The sequence below is a fragment of the Carettochelys insculpta genome, chromosome 4 (assembly GCF_033958435.1).
Source record: "Carettochelys insculpta isolate YL-2023 chromosome 4, ASM3395843v1, whole genome shotgun sequence".
Lineage (NCBI taxonomy): Eukaryota > Metazoa > Chordata > Testudines > Carettochelyidae > Carettochelys > Carettochelys insculpta.
In genome coordinates this window covers 69,683,119-69,705,100 of record NC_134140.1, presented here as the reverse complement: position 1 = coordinate 69,705,100, position 21,982 = coordinate 69,683,119, and the positions used below count along the sequence as shown (strand labels likewise).

Sequence of the window (21,982 nt, the reverse complement as noted above, 5' to 3'; positions counted from 1 at the left end):
AATCCACCTAACTCCCTTAAAATCTACTTTACACTCGAGTGTAGACATAGCCCTAGTTAGTTGACTTGGACTCAGAGACTTTGCTGCCACTGGGAGTTACTTATTTACTTTACTTTTGCTGTGTAGATTGTAGGATGTGATGGTGGGATTTCTGCTATGGATGCATGTTGCATGAAGAACTTGATTGAGTCCATTGGCACATTTTGCATATTCCAATAAGTAGCTATTAGAACTGTCCAGTTTTGATAGATATGCTCTCATGTAGGGCAGGCCCTGCATCCAGTTCTGACTGGTCTAGCATTTTGATTGGTGTCCATGAATGAAATCCAAGTTCCTAATGCAAGCTATTAGCTATAACAGGGAAATATTGTTGTCCTTTAGCCTTGATTTCATCTTTGGTTGTTCATACATTTTGGGGGTAAAGCACAAAACTAAGGTTCTCCTGAGCACATTTGGTTACCTTCAGGTGTCATGGGACTCATGTTTTATCAGCATAATTTGAAAAGGCTGCGTTTCTTATGAATGCTAAGGCATGACCACCCTCATGCCCTGTTAGCCTAAACAAGCTGTATATATAATTACTGGAAAAAAAAAGTCCCAGGAGGGTTGAATTAGTGTGCACAGTGGTCACATGGTACACGGTGTACACACGGTCAAAGGGGGATGGCAAATGTAATGACTAATAACCACATTTTTGTGTAGTCACACTCATTTACACGTATCTTCATAATGTGTATCCACATGTGCATGTGTGTATCTGCACGTGTACAGAGATAAAATGTGTATGCATGCGTGTGTGTAATTAGTGAAAACTACTTATTTAGGATGTGTTGGGTGAAAAAGGCCAAAAGGTTTAAATTAAGTCATTATCTAAAACAAATAAAAAGTATGTATAAAATTTCTAAACTAGGCTTCTTAGTGACATAGATTCTAAAAGCCAAGCAAATTGGAAGTTTACCCATTCTGCAATCTATGGCTACTTTGCAAGCCTCTACACTACGCACATGTTATTTCAAAATAAATTTGAAATAGCAGATGCATTATTTTGAATTTTGTAAGCCTCATTGCAGGAGGAATAATGCCTATTTTGAAATAGGTTCTGTCAAGACACAGAATAGCGCAATTTTGAAAAAACCATAATGGTGTCCAATAGCTGTATTTCAAAATAGGCACTATGAGTCCCAACATGCTATTTCAAAATGCATTCTTGTATGTAGCTGTGTTATTTCCTAATATCTATTCTGGAATGGATTATTTTGAAATAACACTTCTTTGTAGACATAGCCTATCTGTGCTGTTTGTCAGTTCTTCATCCTAATCTCAGCTACCCTCCTTCTGCCACCTACATCCCAGAAATCTCTACCCTTATCCTGTACAACTGACATGCAGTTTGAATTCCCATCACATTTCTTGATTTTAAGTTTATCTATTTTAAAACTTAAGATGAAATTCTGGCCCTGTTGAAGTCAACAGAAATTTTGCAATTGATTTAATTGGGACCAAATGGGTGGTAAATATTATTTGTATTTTCCTACAACAGTGTTTATCACGTGATCTTATCTTTCTGTCTCTAGGGACACTGGATGAAGATATTTTCTTGTTTAGATCAAAGTTCACTGCTTTCTATTGTGAACTATAATTTTTTAAAAACAGGTTTATCACAGAGATTAGTATTCTGTATGCTGTTGGGTTCATCTGTAACTTCTAATGAAACTGCAAATGGGAGAAGCCAGCCTGCTTTTGTAAAATTGCCTTTTTAGCTCTGTTAAACAGCTTCCCACAACTAGGTAATGTTTTTCAAGAGCTGGGTTTCACTTGAGCTAGAGAGATGCAGGCCATCTCTCTCTCATTAACTTCAATGCAGAGTTATGGCACTGTGCATTTCCCAGCATCACGCTATGTTGTTTCATATTGATTATTTCAAGCAGTGTATTTGAAATACTTTATTTGGTGTATCATTTGTGTTTTAATTATATTTCTGATAATACAAGAATGAATTATTACTGCTGTTTGTGGTTACTGTTATGATTCAGTTGCAATACATTAATTTGGTTCACAAGATAAAATATTTGATCAGAAAAATAAGATTGTATCATGCCCCTCTGTTTCTTTGCAAAATTGTTTTTTTTTTCTGGGCCTTATGGCAAGGCTAGCCTCACTCCTGGGCTCTAGGCCTCTCTTTAGTCCACTAACCCCACAGCCAGAATACCATTGCCCTTCTTGAGACAGTTCGGGGGGGGGGGTGGGTCTGGGGGGAACCTGGGCCCCACCCACTCATTCCAGGTTCCAGCCCAGGGACCCTCTGTGGCTGCTAGTGGTGGGGTAGGGCTCCACTCATTATGAACACCACAGCTCTTCCCTGGGCCACTTCCTCAGACAATTCCTCTCCCCCATACCTTCTCCAGGTAGTGGCAGCAGTAGCAGCACTACCACCTTCTCCCTCCTGGATTGGCTCCTGCTGCACGGTCAGTCTCCTTAGCCTTACTCCAAATCTCAGGACTGAGCACTCCTCTGGTGCTTCTAGATAAGCTGCTCTGCTATAACTCTCCTGTCCCCAGCCCTACTGGGCAAAGGGTTCTTTTAAAAGCAGGCTTAAGTGGGACCAGCTGGCCCCAATTAGCCCAGGGCGGCTTCCTCCTCAGGTGCTCACACTCTGCTTGTTTGCCAGCCCTGCTTTTCCCTCTTGTTCTCAACCCCTCCCAGCCTTATCTTGTCACAGCCTTAAATCATCAGCAAATCTTAGTTTAATCTGATTATTTGTAATTTACCTGACATTAAATTTTTATCCACGTTGCAAATTGGAGCCATGCAAAAACATACTTAACAGTATTTTACAACAAATGTTTTATATTTCCATTTTTCCTCATGTATCACTTTAGGGTTTGTTTGTTCATTAGGGTGTGTCAATTGATGACAGTGTTTTTTCTTGAATTTTTAAAATTTCCAGGAACTGATATATAACTGTTTTTTGTTCAACAGGGGCATTAGCAGGCTTGATAGACATTGCTGCTGATTGGATGACTGACCTAAAGGAAGGCATTTGTCTTAGTGCTTTGTGGTTTAATCATGAACAGTGTTGTTGGGGATCAAATGAAACTACATTTGAAGAGAGAGACAAATGTCCACAGTGGAAAACATGGGCAGAACTAATAATTGGTCAAGCAGAAGTAAGTATAACCCTTTGGTGAAGGCATTGTTTAGTTGGTTTAGTGAGGATTAATAGATAAGGAAGAAGGATGGTCTTAAGATAAGGCACTAAACTGAAAATATAGAGATCTGGGATCTATAATTTTTTCTGCCACACTCTTTCTGTGTCTGTGTGGGCAAATTACTTAGGGGCTTTTCTACACTTCAGCAAAGATCGACCTGGAGTTTAACTTTGCATGTCTGGTAAAGACACATGAAATACATCTCTCTCTGGGGCTGGCAGTTGACCCCTGTACTTCTGGCTATCCTGAGGAGTAAGGCAGATTGACGGGAGAAATGCTTCTTTTGCCCTTCTTTGGTGAAGACAGACAAATGAGTTGATATCTGATATGTCAGTTCTAGCTACGCAGTTGCCCTAGCTAGAATGACATGTCAGAAATTGGCTTTCAGGTTTAGTGTAGGCCTGCCATTAGGGTAGAGCCATACTGAAGTTTTACTCACATAGGCGTGTTGAGCAGTTTGTAGGATCCATTTCTCAACCTCCCTCTGCCTCATTTTCTTTATGTATAAAATTGAGGTAGTAATTAACTGACAGGGTTTATGATGCTTAATTAATCCTTCTGAGCTGCTCAGATACTTACGTGGTAGACATGCCAGTTTAATGAATGCAATCACTTCAGAGTATTTCAAACAAAACTAGTATTTGATTGCATTAGTAACATTTTGTTTCTGTTAGTGTGGGAAATTATATCTGAGTTTCTTCAGAAGAGTATTTCCAGAACACCTTTGGTGAGAAATTTCTAATGCATTTAATTTTATACATTAATCCAATTATATCATGTTCTTATTCGTTTGCTTTTAGGGTCCAGGTTCATACATTATGAACTACATCATGTACATTTTCTGGGCCTTGAGCTTTGCTTTCCTAGCAGTTTCTCTGGTGAAGGTATTTGCTCCCTATGCCTGTGGCTCTGGGATTCCAGAGGTAAGGTCTAGAGCCTGTGTATAATAATGGAAGTTTAAGGCAATAAATGAAAGGTCCTGTTGTCTTAGTGTTGCCAGGAGAAGGGGAAGCCTGGAATGAGTATTTAATCTCTGGTGCATTATGTTAATATAAGAATTAAAATTTAACAAAATTGACATTCTTAAACACTGCTGAAATAGATATTAAAAGGTTTCAGAATGTTGCCTGAGTTCTCAGGTTTTGCCATCCAGTTCTTTTTAGCCTAGTTTTACAGGAAACCTTTCTTTTGGAAACCTCCACAGCACAATTCGTTTCCCATTTGCTAGCTTAGATCACAAACTAATTGCACAGTGGAGATCCTTTGATCATAGTTCTTCTTTTGTTCATGGCCACAATCTTCTTGAGTAATGCAAACTGACATAGTGTCATTTCAAAAGGAAAAAGTAATGAAAAATAGCAAAATTTTGTTCTTTTTCTAACAATCTTTGCCACTGCAACTTCAGAATTATAAAAATTGGTCAGTAGCCTGGGACTCTTCTCTTACATCCAGGAGCATTTGTAGTTGTCTGCTTCTAAGTGTTCTGTATTACCTCCAGTTTAGGTGGGGATCTGAGGTCCAAAAGCTAAATTACAAACCAGTCTCTAAATTTATAAGCCTTTACTTTATGTGCACAACTGATCAAATTTTTGCAGTGCTCTGTCACATATGTATTCTTTACTGTGATGAGATTGTTTTTCAGGTATGATGACAAAGCAATTATTAGGCAAAGAAATATATTAGAAAAATATAAACTCATTTCTAATGAAAACAATTGGTATTCTTCATTATTAGTTTGTTAAGCCATTGCTTTTAATATTGTGTATTGTTATAAAATGGGAGAATAGAGGGAAGGTTGAAATTGGCAAAAACAATATATTACTTTAAGTAAAAAAAATCTATAAATAATTGCAGGTATCTCTAATAGTTTTCACAGAAACTTTGTTTCTGCTGCTGGAATTTTATTATCTGTATTTGTCAGGTTATATTACAGACTTCTTTAATGCAATCCTGTAACTTACTGCAGATATGTTTTCTGTTCATTTTAATGAATAGAGTTGCCATATTGTGCTGAGTTAGGTGTGTATATGTATAGATATCCTTAAAGTGTAGTGTAACTGGTGGCAAACAGCATTCAAAATCTCAAATATTTTGAAGTTTTAAGGTAAGTCTTCTTTACAGTCAAGTAATTTGTAATTTATGATTCTAAAATTATAGATGATAGCATTTAAACTTAAAAGTAGCATGTGTTTTAAGAAAATGAAGTCTAACAAGAAGTATTTTTCCTTCTAGATTAAAACTATTTTGAGTGGCTTCATCATCCGAGGTTACTTGGGCAAATGGACTTTGATGATAAAAACCATCACTTTAGTCTTGGCTGTAGCTTCAGGTTTGAGTTTAGGAAAGGAGGGTCCTTTGGTACATGTTGCCTGTTGCTGTGGGAATATTTTTTCCTACCTCTTTCCAAAGTACAGTACTAATGAAGCTAAAAAAAGGGAGGTAAGTTCCTCTTAAAACCTTTACCTATTGCTCAAGAAAGGTTACAGTCTTACAATAAATTTCCATAATCAAAATATTGGTAAAACCTGAAAATCGTTTAATTAAAACAAAATCTAAAGTTTGTCATGTTGTTCTTTTAGCTATTTTATTGGTTGGATTATTAGACATTATATTCTCAGATCAGGAATCACTACACTAGGGATGCAAAATCCTCCATTTGGTTAACTGGTTAAACACAAGGTTTAACTAGTTAATCAGTTAAACATGTGTGGGTCGTTCGGCTGGGTAGGCCACTCATGGCATGCCAGGGACCAGGGTTGCTTTGGCCCAGCTGGAGTGATCTGCCTGCTGCACCACTGCAGGTGGATGGTGCTCCAGCATGGCCAAAGCAGCCCTTTTCTGCAGTGGCCCCACATAGCCTGGCTGGAGCAGGTCCCATCTGCGACAGCCCAAGGTGTGCTGCATGGCAGGGGTGCTCCAGTCAAGCCAGAGCAGTCCTACCCTGCAGCAGGAGGACCGTTTTAGCCAGCATTTGCGGTAACTCTGCAGGGCTGGAGCAACCCCTGTCCACTGTTTAGGCTTACCAGTTAATTGATTACACTTTAACATCCCTATACCATATCAGAGCAAAGGTTATCGACATCCTTGTCAGAGCGCTGAAAAATCCTTGCCTTCTCTCTCAACCATGCTCTGTGTGGCTTTATGTTCCATCATCTAGTCCCAACATTATAACAACCGTCCTTTTATACCAAGCATGTCAAACTCAAACCCTACTGAGAGCTGCACAAATGAAAACTGGTAGCTTTCAGGGCCACCAAAGAAAATGTTACTCCTATTGTAATTATGTATTATTATAGAATAAGTATTAGGTACATGTTGTAATATTTTTCAGGTCTTGTTTGAATGTAATACAATAATTTTAATTGAGAATTTAATGCTTAATATGAATTTTATTGTTTTATAATTTTATTCATCAGTCTGGCATGGGGAGGGGATTGCTCTAGCCCAATGGGGCCACCGTGGGTGGGGGGTGTGCCGGCCCTTCTGGAGCAGCTCCTGCTTCTCCCTTCATTGGTTAACCAAAGTTTTAACATTCTGAAATTGACCAAGGCTCAGGCTGCCACCCCACTTGGCAGGGCTAACGGCTCTCAAAAGCCCGAGTTAAGACACAGCTTGTTATAGCCTAGGTCCTGCAGCCTGCATGCAGGGGTAGGTTGCCGAGCGTCACTACACTGCATGCACCAGTTGGTATGGGGGCCAGGCCCATGTAACAGCTCAGCTGCATATATGGGGCACAAGTCCAGAACTCCTAGGCCATTGGGTCGGGCAGGGCTCACTGGAAAGCTGGAGGGAGCGGGGCACGCAGGAGGTTTTCTCCCTCTTCCTCCCAGCAGCAGGGTCACAGCACATGACCTGGCTGGGACAGGCTTCCAGCCATGTCACTCACTTTTCTCTGGGCTGTTTCTGGGTCACTTGCTGCTGTTGGGCCCTAGACACTCATCCCTCCCCATGCTCACTGCTCATGGGGCGATCTCTCAACCCACCCCCAACAAAGGCAGGCCACTAAGGCGTGTGAGCAAGGAGGGGTGCGTACGTGGACCAGCCCTGTGGACGCTGGCAAGGGCTGGCTGGGGGTGGGAACGTGGCTCAGGGGTCCGAAGGGCCAGCACCATCATGTGCCGGCTGACAGCGGCTCTGCCCTTAGCGCGCTCCTTGGGCCTGCTGCTGGACTCTTTACAACACGCACGGCTTCCCAGAGTGCAGTTGTGAGCTCTTCCAGCTGTCTAACTGGACAGTCAATAACCATCTGAAAAGTTGCTGTAAAAATCCCTTCATCACATTTCAGTCCCCAGCGAATACATTGACTAATGATGTTTGAGTCTGTGTGTAGGTTTTAGTAGTTTGAGTCTTAGTAGGTTTTAGGTCTTAGTCTTAGTAGTTTGAGTCTTAGTAGGTTTTAGGTCCCTTTGGGGTCTTGTAATTTTGATTTTTATGTATGGTGTTTTAAAATTTTGGAAGCCGCCTTGAATATTGTAAATAGAGAGGCAGGGCAAAATATTTAAAATTAATAATGGTACAGAAGAGAAGAGTAACTGAATAAGAAGAAAAAGTAGAGAAAATAGAAACCAGGAAAAAAAAGTAGATAGAAGAAAGAAAAATGAAGGAAATACATTTTATTTTATTAGAATGTCTGCCAAATTGAAGGGACAAAATATTCAGACATCCAGAATTGAAGGATTAATGGGAAAGGGCTAACAGATATGACCAAATTGAAAGAGAAAGGAGGGTGTCTTCTGTGTTGTTTAATGTTTTAAATGTATTAGAGAACCTCTGCCCTCTCTAGAATCCCACCTAGATTTACTACCAGCAAATTATGTTAGTACTATTTATGTCTTGCTCCCTCCCACATTTTATTCTGCATTTATTTTAATGCTAGGGCATGCCCTTTGCTCCATTCCTGAACTCTGCTTCTGGACTCCAGTGAGACCTGAGCAATCTACTTCCTCCAGCATGGGTGCCCGTAAATTTCAGTTAACCCTCTAATTAGAATTGTTGTACTTCCCTAATAATGCTATGACAGTGGCCAGAATCCTTACCTGTGCATTTATTGTATTCCGAGCCTCCCTGTCTTCAAAGTGATTTATATGATTGCAATGCACTGTGGGTTCTTTTCCCCCCATCTCTGGTTCTAATGCCACAGGCAGCAGATAGCAGTGGTCACATGGGAAGCTGGGAGAAAATACAACTATGAAGGAAAGAAAAGAAAAACAGCACATGGGCTGGAGAAGCTGATCTGTGAGTTTAGGAATAAGTAGGCAGGGTAATTGTTTGTGTCCTTGAGAGGAAGGTAGGAGGAAGTTAATCAGTCCATATTTTAGGATTTTTAGGTCTTCGGTGTCACATAAACCTGTGTACTGTAGTTAGTAGTATATCATAAGATTACATTCTCTTTTGATTTTTCAAATGCATCACAAATACACAAATAAAACCACACCATTCTTCTTTTCTAGGTGTTATCAGCTGCTTCTGCTGCTGGAGTGTCAGTAGCCTTTGGTGCCCCGATTGGTGGTGTCCTTTTTAGTTTGGAGGAGGTACGTAAAAAGACAATACAGAAGGAAATATATTTAAAAATGCTTCAACACCTATAGTCTCAAAGTTATTTCCTGCAGAGCCTTTCCTAACAGAAAGGTCCTTTATTGGGCCTGATCCTCCAGCAAGTTCTTTGTGAAGCCACTTTCTCAAAACCTTAAGGAGAGCTTCTTGGCTTACAGTTTGATAAGTACCTGGTCTAGCTATTAATCTGCTCTGGTTAGTCTGATAGATTTCTTTGTGAAACGTAATTGTCTTAAGTCAGTTAAGTATTATGAGTTCTGGCAAGGGCAAATCACTCAACTTTTTGTTTCAGGTAACTGTAGTAGGCCAACATTTCTTCTTTGTTTTATTTCTCTGGAGAAAGGCAGATTCCATTACTGCAACTGTATTGCTCACAAGTGGATCTAGTTAAACTAAATGTTGTTGACAATTCATAAGTCAGGTTCATCCACACACAAGTTCCCCTCCTCCCCATGAGAAGAAAAGAAAAAACAGGTACCTCTGTGGACTCGAAGTTCACTAGGTCTTTTTGTGTAATTGCTTCTTCACTCGCTTTTTTCCCCCTACAGTTTACGTTTAAAAAATCTGCTGATTTGAGAGCCTTTTTGATTTAGTCTGTTTTAGATAGTGTAGGTCAGCATTAATTATATCTTTCTTCTTAACGTCTTCCTAACGTTCTTATTTGCTGACACTTGGAAGGTACCTTCTTTAATTTAAAAGAAAATGAGAGGGAGGGGAATAAAGTTTTTAGTACTCCTATTTCTTTTGCTTACTTTGGGCCAAAAGACCCTTTAAAAATAATTTGCAAATTAAGTTAAACCAAACTTGTAATGTTGGTTTTAAAGATTCCAGACTGTGGGGTACAAACTGATAACAAATCAGTTATGTTATAAAACTGTCAAGCCAGTGAAAGTCTGTCTCTCAAGAATATAAACCATGCATACCAATCTAGAAATATGTATTGGGGAGATCAAAGAGGATATTTAGACCATTATGCTCTTTCTGATTATCTCCTTACATCTATTTAAAGCGCCTTAGGCTAGGTCAACAGTCAAAAGCCAACTCAATACAACACCTAGGCACGTGAAAAATCCACTTCCGTGAATAACATACTTAAGCTGACCTAACCCCTGGTGTAGACAGAACTAAGATGATGAAAGAACTCTTCCATCAACCTAGTTATCACATTTCAGCAAGCTGGATTAATTATGTTGACAGGCAAGCTGCCCCCAGGCCTGAAGTGAGTGTCTATAGAAAGTGGCTCAGGCTCCATCTACACACTGAGATAAATTCAAATTAAATATATATATATGGAGATCCACATCTCATGGATCCCTCTGGAAGGGACCTCAGGAGGTCGTCTAGTCCAGTCCCCTGCCCTCTTGGCAGGACCAAGCACCATCCCTGACATCTGTTTTCCCCAGACCCTAAATGGCCTCCTTAAGGATTGGACTCACAACCCTGGTTTTAGCAGGCCAATGCTCAAACCACTGAGCTAAGGCAGTTAGCTTGATTGTAGCAAGTGACTGTCTTCTCTGTAAATATCATTAGCTTGATTTAGGGAGCATTAATATCCATATCATATTGTCAGAACTGGGGCGGTGTAGTGTTAAGTTCAAATTTACCAGTTCAAATGAAGGTTAGTGTGCAAGCTTCATGTCTTTGAATCAAATTCATTAGCCTCCAGGGGCTGACTGGTGCTGCTGCACTTGGCTCCCTGCCACTGGTGGAAGCCAGGGAGCTGACCAGCGCAGCAGCTCTAATCAGTTTCCAGCTCCTGCAAGTGGTGGGGAGCTGGGAAACTGATGGCGCTGCTGCTCCTTACTCTTGGCTCTCTGCCACTCACAGGAGCCAGGAAAGAGACCAGCACAGTACCTGGCTCCCTGCTGCGCCTGACTCCCAGCTCCCGCAAGCCAGGCACACCAGTGCTTGTCAGTTTTCTGGCTCCCTCAGTCTGCGGAGACCCAGCAATCAGGCAGCAGGGTCAGCGCTGCCAGCGGTGGAGGTGCAGCAGGGCCCGGCGGGAGGGCGTAGAATGCAGCGCTGAGGGAACTGTGGGATAGGTGCTCACAATGCACTGCTTCAAGTCAACGTTTGGCCACTCTAGTGTGGCAGCACTAACTCAGTTTGTGTATACTTTCTAGGAAGTGAGGATACTCAAAATCGAATTTATAAAACCCAGAGTTATAAAACCAAATTTAATAAAATTGAATTTATCTGTTAGTGTAGATGTAGCTTCAGTTCCCTTCAGTTGTACCACCATAGCATTTCAAGTGCAGACATGGCCACAGTCTGAATGTTGCTGTCATATTTTACTGAAAACTCTGAGGACCTTTAATCTGAAGACCAGAAGAAGCTAAACAATCTTTTTTTGCCTTGCTCCTAAATATTCTCTCTCCATTTTTTTAAAATCTTGGCCATCGTGCTCAAAATATCGGCAACCTCTTGAAGCCATGGCTAATGCTAATGTTTCCACTCTTGCTACCTACAGTGAGGGGTAGTTAGTGTTATTAATGGCAGTAAATATTTGAGAAAAAAAGAATAGTGGGTACCTAGACTGGTATTGTGCATGCTGGGGACCAAAGGTAAGTGCACTGATTGTTAGACTACTTTAAAACATAGCAATTTTAAAACTGGTTTAATGTAACTGTTACTGGGAACTGTGCCCACTTCTTAAAATACTGGAGGCTTCAGTGTTGTGTTCACAGTGTTCAGTGTGGGTGACACAACAGGAGTATGAAATGTTCAGAAGCACTTTAAAAATATGAAGTGATGAACATAAGCAACATTGTAATGATTGATTGACAACACAGCGTGCATGTACTTAGCATCAGTACAGTGAGCAGCAATGGAATATGCTTGTATTTTCTGTTCATTTTGGAATAGTTTGAAATTGTTTTAAAATGAATTGCTGGTAATTGTAACTTGTCTGCATTGCAGGTCAGTTATTATTTCCCGTTGAAAACACTGTGGAGGTCCTTTTTTGCTGCTTTAGTGGCTGCATTTGTTTTGCGGTCCATCAATCCTTTTGGTAACAGCCGTCTTGTTCTTTTTTATGTGGAATACCATACCCCTTGGTACCTGTTTGAACTGTTCCCGTTTATTCTTCTGGGAGTGTTTGGCGGCCTGTGGGGAGCATTTTTCATCCGTGCAAACATCGCCTGGTGCCGCCGACGCAAATCAACAAAATTTGGGAAGTATCCTGTCCTGGAGGTCATCATTGTGGCAGCAATAACAGCTGTCATTGCCTTTCCTAATCCATACACACGGCTCAATACCAGTGAGCTTATTAAAGAGCTCTTCACAGACTGTGGACCATTAGAATCGTCCTCCCTTTGTGACTACAGAAATGACATGAATGCCAGTAAGATAGTAGATGATATTCCCGATCGTCCAGCAGGCACTGGAGTTTATTCAGCCATATGGCAGCTGTGTTTAGCACTTATATTTAAAATAATTATGACGGTCTTCACCTTTGGTATCAAGGTAAGCTTTAATGTAATGGATTTCTAGCTTTCTGTCAGTCTTCCATGAAAAAACAATTCCTTTTTAAATATGCTATTTGAAAAATAATGGGTTTTTTTTTGTATTTCTCTTCACTAGATTCTTGAAACGACTTCTTAAAATACTATTTTAATTTTACCTTTAAACTGCCATTTTGATCCTTCAGCTGAAGTGTATGTTGAAATGTACATCAAGTTTTATGTGGTGAAAAAGCTTTGGTGTTATACAGATTAGGGTGGTGTTCCTAAACTGTTGAGCTGGAACACTTCAGGAAAATGAAACCAATCATATTCACCAACCCCACTATGTGGTGCTAAAGATCTGCCCTTATCCACTCATGCAGCATCACCCCATCCACTTTCCCTGCATAGTCCTTCCACGTGCATTGGAAATCTTGGATTAATCGATCAAAATGATATAACACCTCAAAGCTGCCAAATTAAATCTATAGGAATCAGTCAGTCCATGTTTTAGCTATTGTTTCCTTTTCTGATTGTATCAAAGGTCATACATAGAACCGGGATAAGTCTAAAATGTTCCATCTTCAGTAACTAATTTACATCTTTTTTTTTTTTTTCCCCTAAATCAGTTTCCCTTCATTAGTGGTAAAATCCCAGGGTTTCTGTATCACACGTGCAGCAGACTGAAAATTCTGTGGCACTTTCAAAGGTTTTTCTTTGTAATATTTGAGTCTCCATTTATTGAACATGCTATCAGTTTGTAAGAAGAGTCCATAGCTGTGTCTTCTAGGGTTTTAAAACTGACCTGGGAAATGCAGGTGGGTGATGGGAGAGTTTGCATTATGGAATGAGAACTTTAATTGGACATTGCTGGCAAAATGATAAGCAGTGAATAACTAGCAATATTTAAATTACTGGCAAAAGTTTCAAAGTTGGCAATACTTTGAGATAAACGGAGCAATACACACGTCTCTAAAAGCTTTGGGTGGTGGCCATTTGCAGACTCGGGCAGAGCTTGAAGAATTGTTTTTTTTTGTTTTTGTTTTTGTTTACATTTTCCAAAATTACATTTGCAACTATAAGGCTACATCTACACATGCTCCTCCCTTTCAGAAGGGGCATGTAAATGAAAGTCAGTCAAAAATGCTAATGAGACACTGGTATGAATATTCAGCACCTCATTTGCATCATTGTGGCCACCTGGAGCATTAAAAGTGCTGCTTTCGAACTGCAAGCTAGCAGTGTAGATGGGCATCCTTAGAAAGGAAACCCCGATTTTGAAAGCACCTTTCTTTCCTTTTTTTTTTTTTGAATAAAGGCCAGTGTGGAAGTGCCATGTCTTTAAATTCGACCTTGATGCTGCATTCACCCTTTCCGACAATATTATGTTATATATGTAATGTTCACATCAGTGCTCCCTAGTCGAGCTAATGGTGTTTATAGTGAAGTCAGTCACTTGGTACGATGACGCTAACTGCCTTAAATTCAAATGTATTGCATAGTGTAGATGCAGCCACAGTCTCTTTCAGACCATTTCTGTGCAGTTTAGTGAAAAACGAGAAGTAGTGAAACTACAATTGCAGAAGTAATGCTGAAAGATCTATATAATTATATCGTAACTGATGTCTCAGAATAAAAGATTATCTTGCAGGAATACCTGCACAATTAACGTGTGGTCTAACTGACCCCGGTAACTCCTGTGTGTATTTTCGTTACACTTAACACCACAGCAGATACACAGACAAGCCAATAACAGCACCACATTGTTAAGCAGGGCGGGGAGCATTGTACAGTTTTCCAGGGGCAGGTGTATAGCAATTTATAGGCAGTGGGTTAGAAGCTGCTGCAAAGTGGGGAGTGGCCCAACACAGCAATGCTGATTCATCACCAGGGACTGGAAGGGTAGGGAGTTAAAAGGGGCAAGCCTGACAGGAAAAGCCTCTTTTCCCCACATCAGACAAATAAGCACCTACCCTTCCTCCCCCGGAGGTGGCAAAATACCAGGTTTCTGCCGCCTCAGGGGGGCATCAGACTAGTTGTGGGTGTCAGACTAGTTGTGGTGGGGGCAAAGAAGGAATTTTTCCCTCACCACCAAATCAGCTAAGGTGGAGTGGTTGGGTGGTGTTATTTTTTTGTTTTAAACACTTTCCCTTCCCCATTCATTGAAACACAGATAACCCTTCTGAAGAGAGTTAGGTTATGATGTCACAACTCATTATGTAAGGGTGGAGTGGATGTTCAGTGCAATAAGGAAGAGATAAGAGACCGATAAATGGCTTGCTAAAGGACTTAAAAGGAGATGTTTGTTAGAGGAGTGAAATGGTGAGGGAGGCTCTGAGCTCCTCGACTGGCACAGCAGCAAGCCACCCTCCCCTCCCCCACACTGCGTTATAGGTCATCTTAACCCTTGTTCTGGGGGAGAGGGGGTGGTAAGGTCCCTGCATTGGAGCCTGGGGACTGGGATGGAAGAAGTCCCTGTGTGGATATTGAATGAGCATAGGGCTACCTGTGCTGTACGCTTTTATCCGTCAGCTAATCCCACACGTCTTGATAATGAAGTTGTGGCCTGATTAAAACCGTATCAAATGTCTTCTCTCTTTTAGCTAGATGATAGCAGGTTGCCCTTTGTATAGTATGGGACTACGGAAAGGGAGAAGCAGCAATGGTTTACATATCAGGTTTTTACTTACATTTTTTAAGTGTTACGTGTCCTAGACCCCACCTTGGAAGACGTACCTTTCGGTTAGGGATGTTAGCAATTGCCTGGTTAACTGGTAGGGGCTGGAGCAGCCCCCTGCCTGACAAGAGCAGAGGGTCGCGCCCATGGGTGGTGCTGCAGCATGGCCAGAGAAGTCCCCATGGACAGGGGCTTCTATGGACAGGCTGGAGCACGCTGCCCATGGCACACCCAGAGTCTGCTGGAGCACCCATGCTGAGCCTGATGCTGCTGCAGATGGTGGCTGTCCATTTGGCTGGAGTGGCCTCTCCAGTCTCTCCTCCCCACCCCCCATTTGATGGTTAACCAGTGAAACCAGTTAATTGGTTAACTCATTAAATGGGATTTTACATCCTTACTTTGTTTCCCGACTGACTAACATTTAGGGGTGTAACTATGACCCCATTATGTATGTATTGACTCTTCTGCCATACAAGTACCACAACCACTAAGATGATAAAACACAGTAAAAAGATTAACCTCATCCTAGTTTGAGACTGCTCTATGTATGAGAAGGCACAGGTCTGGCACAAATGTATGTATGTAGTCTTTTGTGTGCATTGGGGTCAGATAGACCTCGAACCACTAGGAGGGCTCAATTAAGTTAATAGAGTAAAAGCTTTGTTATCTGGCTCTTTAATATCCAGAAAACTTGTTTAACCAGCATCTGCCATAGACAGCAATAGTTTTCCCCCTTCCATTAACCAGAAAAATTCTGATACCTATCCAGCATCATTTTCCAGCGTTTGTGGAAGTCACGTTTGTTTGGCGGCCCTGAGGCAGTAGAGGAGCAGTAAATTACAGCACTCTGCACAGTGACAGTGTAAAAGGGAGTAATGCTAAGTAAGGTTGTTTCATTTCTTAAACATTTTTTTTGAGTTTGGTGAAAAAGCTTGAGTAACTGCCACATTTGATTAACTGGCAACCACTGTTCCCAGGCAAGCCAGATAACAAAGCTTGTATTGTGTGTGTTCTTCTTTAGCCAAGATAGGACAGATACATGTACAGTAAGATTCGTAAGTCGGACAAGATGCAACACATTTTCAGCATTGCTGACTGTATTACAGAGCAGTGTATTTCCAAATTTTAATGATAAATTTAGACAAATATTTTTTTCTGAGAGAATATTTGCTCCTGAGAGAGGAGAAAAGATAAACAGCAATTGTTACACAGCTGAATTGTCACAGTGCTTTGTGCTGCTGGCATAAGTCAGATTTTGCTCTGCTTTTTTTATGAATCATAGTACCAGCCCAAGTTGCATCTCTGGATCCTGGAATGAGCAGGGAAATTGGAGCTTAAATGAAGAAAGTAACAAAAATCACAATAGGATTGTAACTTGCAGTGTGGACATAATGGTCTAGCCATGTATAATGCCTTACTTGACCTGTTGCTGTTAGTAAGGGTGGTCTTAAGTGTTTTTTGGTATTTGGTAAGAGCCTCCAAGATGCCAAAGATTAAAGGGCATTTCATTTAGATTTCTCAGTATTGGTTACACAGCTATGATTTGGGCACATATAGGGGATGAACTCTGGTATTTGCCTAGAGAACTAAGCTTCTGGTTCTGCCTTAATGACAGATTGAAGCTTAAATACATAAAGTGTAAAGGAAAGAGAAACATACCCAAGTACTAAAATAATTGAGGAATCAGTGTCTTTTTGTGTTAAAATTCTACTGCCTTTACAATGGCAGTTCCTGTGTCAGGACCCCATAGGTGGCAATTGGAGAGTGTCTGTCCATTTCATTTTCAGACTTGTGATCGTCATTACTTGTCCAAGCATATGAAAGGTTCCCCGGCTATGTGCTTGCCTGGTGTGAAGTAGCTCATGAATAAAAAGAAGCAAAGAGTATTTATATATTTTAAATCTTTACCAAACTAGCCATTCTGCTTTCTGTTGCAGGTTCCATCAGGTTTGTTCATACCTAGTATGGCAATTGGAGCAATAGCAGGAAGGATTGTGGGAATTGCAGTGGAGCAGTTGGCTTATTATCACCATGACTGGTTTATCTTCAAGGAGTGGTGTGAAGTTGGAGCTGACTGTATCACACCAGGCCTATATGCCATGGTTGGTGCTGCTGCATGCTTAGGTAACTAAATTGTAACAAAACAAATAAGGGTCTGATTTCTTTTCTGTTATTGAACATAGTAAGTTGAGAAGTGAAGGAAGAAAAGTTGTGCTTATTAAAGCTAAAGTGCATTTTTAGAAGAGCTTCTTCCACAGTGCTCTTTTACGTAACTAGGAAAATGTGCACATCTTTATAGAAAATCACTGTGAACTGAATACTGAAAAAGAACGTCCGAACAGACATATCAGGTCAGCTCAGTGGTTCACATAGCCCAATGTTGTGTCTTCCCATGGTGGCTAATGCCAAACGCTTCAAAATAAATGAACAAGGGCAATCAAATGATCCATCCTATGTCCAGCCCCATCATCTGGTAGTCAGAAGCTTAAGGATACCTGCAACCTTACCCATCGTAGCTAATAGCCACGGATAAACCCTCTCTCCATGAACATATCTAGATGTGTGTGTGTGTGTGTGTGTGTGTGTGTGTGTGTGTGTGTGTGTGTGTGTGTGTGTGTGTGTGTGTGTGTGTGTGTGTGTGTGTGTGTGTGTGTGTGTAACCCAGTTATACCATTAGCCTTCACAGGTTCCACAGGTTAATTGTTCACTGTGTGAAAAATCACATCTTATGCATTTTATTGGGTGACCCAATGTTCTTGTGCTGTTTGAAGGAGTAAATAACACTCCCATATTCATTTTCTCTCCACCATTCATTATTTTGAAGACCTTTGTCATATACCTCCCCCCCAGTCATCTGTTTCCTGAGCTGAACAGTCTCAGTATTTCACGTCTTTATATGGAAGCTGGTCCATGTCCCTGTTTTTGTTGCCATTTTTTGTTTTCCAATGTTAATATATCTTTTTGAGATGGTGTGACCAGAATTACATTCATTATTCAATATGTGGGCATACCATGGATTTATGTAATATCAATAAAATCCTGTTAGCTTTTTTTGACTGCTGCTGCACATTGAGTAGATATTTTCAGAGAACTGCCCACAATGACTCTGAGATTTCTTTAAGTGGTAATGGCTGTGATCCCATCATTGTGTATATATAGTTAGGATTATACTTTGTCCTGTGCATTACTTTGTATTTATTGACGTGGAACTTCATCCTGAATTTTGTTGCTCAATCACCTCAGTTTTGTGGGGTTTCTTTGTAACTCTTTGCAGTCTGATTTGGATTTAAATGAAATCACTTTCAATATATAGATTATATGCTGTGAAATATAAGACTTTAAATACTGCAGTCCACTATTTTCTTTGGGCATTGAGATGTTAATGAGCCCTTAGTCAGAATGAAACATTCTTTGAAATGCATGGCATATTATTTTCTCCATAGTTAAGGGATGGTAAATTAAGAGATGTTGGAATTATTTAGAAGTATTTGATTTGTGCCTACTGCTGTTTCCATATCTGTGGCTAAAACTATTTTCATGAGCATATGTAATAAGGAAGACCAAGCTTTTTAAATGGGTCTAGTGATTTCAAGAGTCCAACTTGAGATGCTATTAAGGCTCTCACTTTTAGAATACACTGATCAGGCCCTTTCACGGTCCCTGGAGTTGGGCACCCAAAATAAGGACATACTTTGAATAAATTGGCTTAAATTTAATTTATGAAAAGCTATTTGTACAGTTTTTTTTTTTTTTAAACAAATCATACCAGTAAATGATTAGATGAGCCGGGTGGGACAAAACGCACAGCCTGACAAACAGGCTCATCATAATCTTATTTTAAAAAACTAAGATTTAATTTGAACTTCTTTTACTTGTGTCTGTAGAAGAAAATCCAATATAATTTCAGTTCTTTCTGAATGCTTTCTATCAAGTGAAGTTACAGTAGCTACCAGAGGGTTACAGAGGCAAAAATTTGATCAGTTAATTTTGAGGTGGAAGTGAATATTTCAGATATCCGTGTGTGTGTGTGTGTGTGTGTGTGTGTGTGTGTGTGTGTTGTTGATGCTGTTATCTGGTAGGACCTGTGTGATTTACAAGAGAGCAAAAATCACTATTAACTGCATCTTCTCCAGTTGTTCAGAGAGGAGGTAGTTTTCGTCAGGTCTGGGTTCTCTTTATAGTTTTCAGTTGAAAACACTAAACTTACTTATTTTCTAATCCTTTTACATGTGCAGCCCTTCTATTGTTCCCCATTGATTGCCTTTACAAACAGTTTCAGTGTTTTTGCCAAATATTGATCTTTGTGGGCTTCCATTACCATTGCCTTAATTCTTTTCTTTAAAAAAAATGGTAAAGCATGTTGGCAGAAATAAGTTCATAATTATAAGGATTATTTTAAGGTATCAGGTTGTTAGTACATTCATATGATATGAGTTCTGTGTTTTCTCTCTTAAGACAACCTATGTTCTGTTTTCATGAGTCTTTCAAATATCCCCTGTCACTTCTAGAGTTTTAGTATCTATTTGTTGTGATGCTGTTGCTGTTAACAAACTAATCTTTTGTAGGTGTCTTTATTGACAGGTTAGTACTTGGCAGGTGACAGGAAATTGGGAAATTTCTTAGTTAGGATGTTCTCTCAGATAACATATTGATAGGCTCCTTTTTTCTTGCAGGTGGTGTGACAAGGATGACTGTCTCCCTAGTGGTCATTGTATTTGAGCTGACAGGTGGGCTAGAATATATTGTGCCCCTCATGGCTGCAGTAATGACCAGTAAATGGGTGGGTGACGCCTTTGGTAGAGAAGGCATCTATGAAGCTCACATCCGGCTGAACGGCTATCCTTTCTTGGATGCTAAAGAAGAATTCACGCACACTACACTGGCTGCTGACGTTATGAGACCTCGAAGAAGTGATCCACCCTTGGCAGTGTTGACCCAGGATAACATGACAGTAGATGATATAGAAAACCTGATCAATGAAACCAGCTATAATGGTTTCCCTGTGATAATGTCAAAAGAGTCTCAGAGACTAGTGGGATTTGCTTTAAGGAGAGACCTAACTATCGCAATAGGTAATTATTTTACAATTCCATAAGATTATATGTTTTCACTCAAATGCATTAATACTTCAGAACAGAATTTACTGTGTATGTTTGTTTTATTTTTCCACCTGAATGTTTCATGTGTTTTATAGTCCAGGTACCTAACGCAGGCTGCTTATTTGTGTCACATCCCTTAGATGAGCATGCTTAGAACTTCTTTTCATGGTGGTGTCTTGCAGCAATAGGTTCTGAAACAGGGCTCACTTCCATAAAAACTGTGGGAGTTGCCACATTGTGACATACCAGTTAACCATCTAGTTCAGTACTCTTGTCTTCTTCAGCAGTGGAAAGTGCTGGATGCTTGAGAAAAGATAATGAAAACCCCAACAAAGGACCTAACTTCGCAACATAATACCCTGGAAGGAAGGAGATCATTCTTCGCCATAGTTTGTGGCTTTGTGCCATGGCTTTCTCGTCTGCAATGAAACTGTTGTAACTTGGGTCTGCAGTGTTACTGCAATAGGGGCTTAGGAGTCTGGGTGGTCTAGTGGTGAGATCTCCTAGCTCTCACCTCCCTGTTTGCTCAGCAGTCTTAGCCTTTAAGGCTGGAGCATTGGGGGGACAGACCACCTCCCTGCCCCCAATCCCAGCCTAAAGCCCTGGGTATTTCAGCTCTCGAAATGGGGGTTGGTGGCCCTCTTGGCAGGGAGTCAGAGTCCTCTCCTCTGGACTACTGCCTACACATCAGCTCAGTTTGCAGTGTGGCTCCTGTAGTCCATCAACTGGACAGCTTGCATCCGCCAGAATTCCCTCTGGGGTCTAGATGGCACCTTGCAGTGGTCCCAGGCACCTTCAGTGGAGCAGCATCAAGCTGTTGAGGGCAAGCCCCACAAAGTCTTTGGGATTCACTAGTCAGTTACCCCCCATGCTGGAGATTTCTCTGCAGTCGTCTTGGCCAGCAAACCAGAGTATACTTTCAGATGGCTGCCTAGCTGGCCAGCCTGTGCTCCATCCCTTCAGCTTTGGAGACCGCTAATGCCTACCGCTTCACCAGTTGGCCACCAACTGAGCCAGACTCCTTCGTTAAACTAGGTTGTCTTTCATTTACCTTTGGAAGTACTTAATAGTAGATTACAGATGGGATTCAGTTTACCATCTAAATTACACAGTAGAAATTATTCAGTCTTAAATTTATATATCTGAAGAACCATTCTCAGACAAGGTGGATGTAGGGAAGGTTATGCTCAAAAATGAGGGAAGACTGGAAAGGGGAGGAAGATCTGGCACAGATAAGCATATTCTCAGGAACTAATACAGACCATTTGATCAGCTTTCACTGGTATATCCAACATTACGTGACAAATCTTGGCAGCGTTACTGGGTATTTGTTACATGAGACTGCACTCTGTTTTTGGACAATTCCTTCAGTGGAGTGTTTGCATGTATGCTTTCTTCACATGCTCAACTCCCCTTTATTGTAAATGGAAGTTATTTTATTGCATTGAAGGAAATCCTACACAATGTCTACAGCAGCCACTATTTAAAAATAAACCTTCCCATGACATGGTGCAAATATTTCAATGTAGTGAACAAGCAACAGGAAGGAAGTCATATTTGTTTACTTAATGGCAGCTATTGCATACCACTGTTATCCACAAGCTGGGACAGAGTGACGGAGAATGAAGGCCTCCTGAACTTCCTATGTGCCCACCCTGCTCCAGTTTCGAATCTCGCTTGATAGTGTCTTCTGACTTTTCATACAAACAGTTCGTTCCTTGCAATACTGAAATGCACTGTCCTCGTCTGACACGTGAGCACCTCTCTTATTCCCCACTCATAAGAATGTGCTTCGGCTTCAGCATTGGAGAGGTGTGGTAACAATAGTACATTCCATGTGAGTGCACAATGTTCTTCTGTAAGCTGAGCACTTGGACTGCCCGGAGAGATTCAGGTGCTGCCCAGCTGGGTAGCAAATCACCCACAGTGGGCAGCATGTCTTCTTATTGGTGGTGCACATCACAAAATATATTCTGCCCATGGATGGCAAAATTAGAGGGA

The 21,982-nt window shown here is 40.8% G+C and overlaps 1 protein-coding gene across 4 annotated transcripts in view; it reads left to right on the top strand.

Moving 5' to 3' along the window:
* The window catches only part of CLCN3 (chloride voltage-gated channel 3), a 117,042-nt gene that overhangs the window by 88,812 nt on the left and 6,248 nt on the right, over nucleotides 1–21,982 (top strand). For all 4 annotated transcript variants that reach the window (XM_074993036.1, XM_074993034.1, XM_074993037.1 and 1 more), the window contains 7 exons: nucleotides 2,980–3,167; nucleotides 4,010–4,132; nucleotides 5,442–5,648; nucleotides 8,660–8,740; nucleotides 11,682–12,227; nucleotides 16,820–17,006; nucleotides 19,556–19,954. In XM_074993036.1, the coding sequence (XP_074849137.1) occupies nucleotides 2,980–3,167; nucleotides 4,010–4,132; nucleotides 5,442–5,648; nucleotides 8,660–8,740; nucleotides 11,682–12,227; nucleotides 16,820–17,006; nucleotides 19,556–19,954 (1,731 nt within the window). The remainder of the gene's footprint in view (nucleotides 1–2,979; nucleotides 3,168–4,009; nucleotides 4,133–5,441; nucleotides 5,649–8,659; nucleotides 8,741–11,681; nucleotides 12,228–16,819; nucleotides 17,007–19,555; nucleotides 19,955–21,982) is intronic.